Source organism: Priapulus caudatus, unplaced genomic scaffold (assembly GCF_000485595.1).
Source record: "Priapulus caudatus unplaced genomic scaffold, Priapulus_caudatus-5.0.1 Scaffold197, whole genome shotgun sequence".
Classification (NCBI taxonomy): Eukaryota; Metazoa; Priapulida; class Priapulimorpha; order Priapulimorphida; family Priapulidae; genus Priapulus; species Priapulus caudatus.
In genome coordinates, this window is record NW_014577258.1 from 323,698 (window position 1) to 328,741 (window position 5,044).

The window sequence follows — 5,044 nt, forward strand, 5'->3', positions numbered from 1 at the left end:
ATCGAGACAACGAGGGAGAGTGAGTGTGAGCGAGAGAGAGAGAGCGCGAAGGGAAGAGAGAGAAAGAGAAAGAAAGAAAGATCGAGACAACGAGGGAGAGTGAGTGTGAGCGAGAGAGAGAGAGCGCGAAGGGAAGAGAGAGAAAGAGAAAAAAAGAGAGAGAGCCCGAGGGGAAGAGAGAGAGAGAGAGCGCTAGGGGGAGAGAGAGAGAGAGAGAGAGAGAGAGAGAGAGAGAGCGCGAAGGGAAGAGAGAGAAAGAGAAAGAAAGAGAGAGAGCCCGAGGGGAAGAGAGAGAGAGAGAGCGCTAGGGGGAGAGAGAGAGAGAGAGAGAGAGCGAAGAGAGAGAGAGAGAGAGAGCGCAAGGCAGAGATGCCAACCACTACGATTTATCCGTATTTTATAGGAATTTCTATTCCTTTTGCACCACTACGACCAGTTTGTATGAAACTACGAATTTCACTGTAATTGGGAAAAAAAATTTTTGTCGATTTATTGTCATTTTTGACCCTCAGAATGCAGGAAATTGCATCTCAGAAGCAAAAAAAAATTCCGGGGTGGGGGCATGCCGGAGCGATTTTGTTGTCTATGCCTACCAAATTACCAATGGCTACATGTGCACGTTGACCTATGAGTATTTGGCAGATATAGCATATGCTCTGTTGTAATGTGGCAATACACAGCCGTAGTAAAGCAAAATAAGAATTATGAATATAGGGACAAGGGAAAATAGGGACGGGGGAACATAGAGTGGACCCCCTCCCAGGCGCCCGTCACCCCTAGCAGTCATAAGACATTACTTTGCGCTACAGTCATGAAACAATCGGGGTGGGGGCTCATCAATCGACACCGCCGCTCTCCACAACGCACGTTCATCGTACGTGCTAGCAGCAAGTGCGACACACGCTGGCTATCTGCAACACCCGCTGTTGATTACACATCTCCCCCTTCGTCGTTGTACCGCCTACACTATATTTAGATTCTAAACCGTTGACTTCGGTGTGCGCGTATCAGGGCCGCGAGTGCCTCTGACGTAATTTTGTTGGCTCCTCCTACCGAAGTGCATGTCGGGATAGTGAGCTCCTCATTTATCCACAATACACTTCACTGAGTCTAGAGTCTGAACGCATACACAGTCTCTTTAACACCTCATAATAATAATATTAACCTGTTGTCTTCAAAGTTGAAGATGGAGAGATACAAATACTATTTGAAATACTAAATAATTAGACTAAATACTAATGAAATAGACACATCAACAGACAACAGTGTCAACACTATATTATATTTACACTTTCAGTAGAAACTATATTATATATTACTCTTATAAATATTACAAATACCCCCAATACTTTTCTTGTGGTGTAATATGCATTTTGATCTTTGCTTCACTTCTACTCTTCTAGGCTGTCAAATTGTACTTACACATTTTGATGATGAAGAAATCAAAAGAAACACAGAAATTAAAAGTCAAGCTTGGACAAGGACAAGGTGACCAGCTGTCATACATGAAAGTACCCATCAAAAAGGCTAGTCGTAAGCCAAGCATATTCCTGAAAGCACAACCTGAAAATATTGCTGAAGAATATCCTGGTCTTGAAAATTGTGACGAGTGGACTGACCCTAGAGAGCGCCTCAAACCTGCTGACCAGCTCCAACTAAATGAAAATGAACTCAACGAGGAATTCACGAGGATTCTGACTGCTAATAATCCGAACGCACCGGAGAATGTCATCCGTTATAGTTTCAATGAACGCTGCTTTAAACAGGTAACGTACATCGAACAGATGGCCGTGCATTTTGCTGCTGACGGTTGCATGCTGCACAAGAACTCTGACGAAGCAAGGAGGCAGCAAGCTCGAGGTGAAACTGGAGTCGCAATCATCACGGATGCTCAGGCTGAAGGGGAAGACAACGAAGAAAACGCAGAGGAGCAGACAGGCAAGGAGGAGGTTCCCGAGCAGGAGGCAGAAAGGTCGTCAACTCTGCCCCCTAACAGAGATGCAAAAAAGTTGACCAACCAGTTTAACTTCAGTGAGCGAGCATCCCAGACGTATAACAATCCGTATCGTGAACACGAGACACAAACGCAGCCCCCACCGCGTACAACATTCGGCAGCGGCGTCACGCAGTGGGAAATATTTGACGCGTACGCGGAGGATTTTGCATATCAACAGCTTGAAAAGAACAAGGATAAAGCGAAGAGTATCGTTGGGCAGAAAGATGGCACCACCGTCCGCAAGAAAGTACTCACGTCCGAGCTGCAGACAAATGACATGAGTCTCGTGGCGAGAGCGGCAAAGATAGTCGAGCGAATGGTGAACCAGAACTCATATGACGAGATCGCACAGGACTTCCGCTACTGGGAAGATATGTCGGATGAGTTCAGAGAAAATGAAGGAACACTGCTCCCTTTATGGCGCTTTATCACTGACTGCACCAAGCGGCTGGCCGTTACGTCGGTTTGCTGGAACCCGTTCTACGACGACTTGTTCACTGCCAGCTATGGCTCCTATGACTTCATGATGCAACCGAAGGGATGCATATGCTGCTTCAGCCTGAAGAACCCATCCTTCCCGGAGTTCAGCTTCAAGACCAATTACGGGGTCATGTCCATCGACGTGCATCCGTCCTACCCGCACCTCATCGTTGCTGGCTGCTACGATGGCAGCGTCGCTGTCTACAACTCGAAAGTGTCCTCGGAGGCAATTCACTGCAGCAATGCCGAGACGAAGCACTCGGATCCGGTCTGGCAGGTCAAGTGGCGCTCGGACGACCTGGATGGCAACCTCACCTACGTGTCAGTGTCGTCGGACGGCCGAGTGTGCGTGTGGACAGTCGCCAAGAGCGAGCTGAGCTGTGCAGAGGTGATGCAGCTGATGGTGTACGGGGTAGCGGGCGATGGGCCGGATGGCACCCGGCTGCAGACGCTTGGCAGTGGCACGGCGATCGACTTCCACCCGGAGCACGAGCAGACGTTCCTCGTTGGCACCGAGGAGGGTCGCATCTTGCTCTGCTCGCTGACCCATCATAGCCACTACCTCGGTGCCTTCACCGCACACCAGATGTCGGTCTACCGAGTTCAGTGGAACCCGTTCCATCCCGACGTGTTCATCTCCTGCAGTGCCGACTGGAGCGTTAAGATCTGGGAGCGCGCGCACACAGAGCCGCTCTTCACGTTTGACCTGAAGAGCGCTGTCGGCGACGTCGCGTGGGCGCCGTACTCGGCCACCGTGTTCGCCGCCGTCACGGCCGACGGCAGAGTGCACGTGTACGACCTGAGCGTGAACAAGTACGACGCCGTCTGCTGCCAGACGATCGTGCACCGGCGCAAGACGAAGCTGACACGCCTCGCGTTCAACCGCCGCACTTCAGTGGTCGTCGTCAGCGACGACCGCGGCGCTGTGGCGAGTTTCAAGTTGTCGCCGAACCTGCGTCGCGCGCCGCGTGACAAGAAGGGCCAGGAGCTGACGAGGAGTGCAGAGGCCGAGGTGGAGAAACTTGAACGCATTCTGCAGGTCGTCCGCGAGAACCCGAAGACCAGCAGCCTTTCGTTGGCCACGTCAGCCGTGCAGTGGTCTAACAGGGCTCGGAAGAAGTTTTGAATGTGATCAGGCTCTGCTGCTGTAGCTTGTATCGCGGGTGTGTATTTGAACTACAGGAATTGGTCTTTATTTCACATTATTGTAATGAGCTGTATTTTGTAAAATTTTAATTGTTTAAGTATATTTTGCCTCAAAATAATTTTATTACATTATCGAGTCGTATTACATTATTGCGTAATACCTACTACTATATATATATATACGTATATATGTATCTGTAGAATGGATTCCTATCTGTGAAATAAGGTCATGGTCTCCCTTGAGTGGCCCTTGCATGCAAGTCAGCTATATGCTCATCAGGGGTGACTGATCTTAAGATCATTCACCTTGACGATCTGCAGCGGATATCCGCGCGAAGCGCTCAAACGCCACGTAGTGGCGCACTTACTCAACATCGCTGCCTTTTACCCAACGCAAGTAGCACTTACTCAACATCGCTGCCTTTTACCCAACGCAAGTATCGCCGGTCCTTTCAGGAGAGCAGGAAGCCGGCTTTTCGCTCTCATCGGCAGTTCTGCGCATTCCACGAGGGATCGCACTACCCAGTTAGGTAGAGCCTGGCTAGAAAAGCTGCCAATTCTTTGTTCGTTACTAGGCGCGCTTTCTTTGCTGTAATAACCAGCATATTTAGTTTGACAAATAGGCCTACTGAGCATGAGCGAGGTACAGGTTTTATTTCATCAATATTCGGTATAACGTTGATATTACTAGGGACTATGCCATTTTTAAGAATATGCTGATCTCTAATCTCTCTCCTGCGAAAATACTTATAATAAATACCTGCAGTCATTTCACACAGGGTATTATGAACGTAACGCTAGTTTTCTGGCAGCTGCTCAGCTGTTAATTACTCACTACTTGCGCGGTCATTCATCATCTATATCATGCATCCATCCATCAATCCATATATAGGCACTATATTAATATAATATATACATATATATATATACATTATATATATATATATATATTTATCTCTTTTCACCCTCATCACCTATGATTACTCTCTCTCGCTCACTTCTCTCTTCTCTCTCTCTCTCTTTCTCTCCCCTCCCCCCTCTCTCTCTCTCTCCTCTCTCTCTCTCGCTCTCGGTCTTGCTCTTCTGCCCTTTTTCTCCTCCAACATCTTCATAACTCACGCGCTCTTTCTCCCCCTTGTTCTCTCTTTCCCCACTCATTATCTCACTATCTATCTATATCTATCTCATCTGTATCTATCTATCTATCTATCTTATATCTATCTATCTATGCTACCATAGTCTAGGTCTTATCTATCGGTATATATTCTTTCACATCTATTCTTAATTTCTATCTATCTATCTATCTATCTATCCCATCTATCTATCTAATCTAGTCTATTCCTATAATATATATTATTATTATATATATATATATATATTATTATATCTTTATGTTCTATCTATCTATCTTCTATCTATATA

The 5,044-nt window shown here is 47.1% G+C and overlaps 1 protein-coding gene across 1 annotated transcript in view; it reads left to right on the forward strand.

Moving 5' to 3' along the window:
• LOC106807124 (dynein intermediate chain 2, ciliary-like) overlaps positions 1–3,602 on the forward strand; it is a 4,816-nt gene extending 1,214 nt beyond the window's left edge. Inside the window, exon 2 of the mRNA XM_014809385.1 lies at positions 1,404–3,602. Within this exon, the coding sequence (XP_014664871.1) occupies positions 1,431–3,602 (2,172 nt within the window). The 5' untranslated portion in view covers positions 1,404–1,430. The remainder of the gene's footprint in view (positions 1–1,403) is intronic.
• Positions 3,603–5,044: the final 1,442 nt, after the last annotated feature.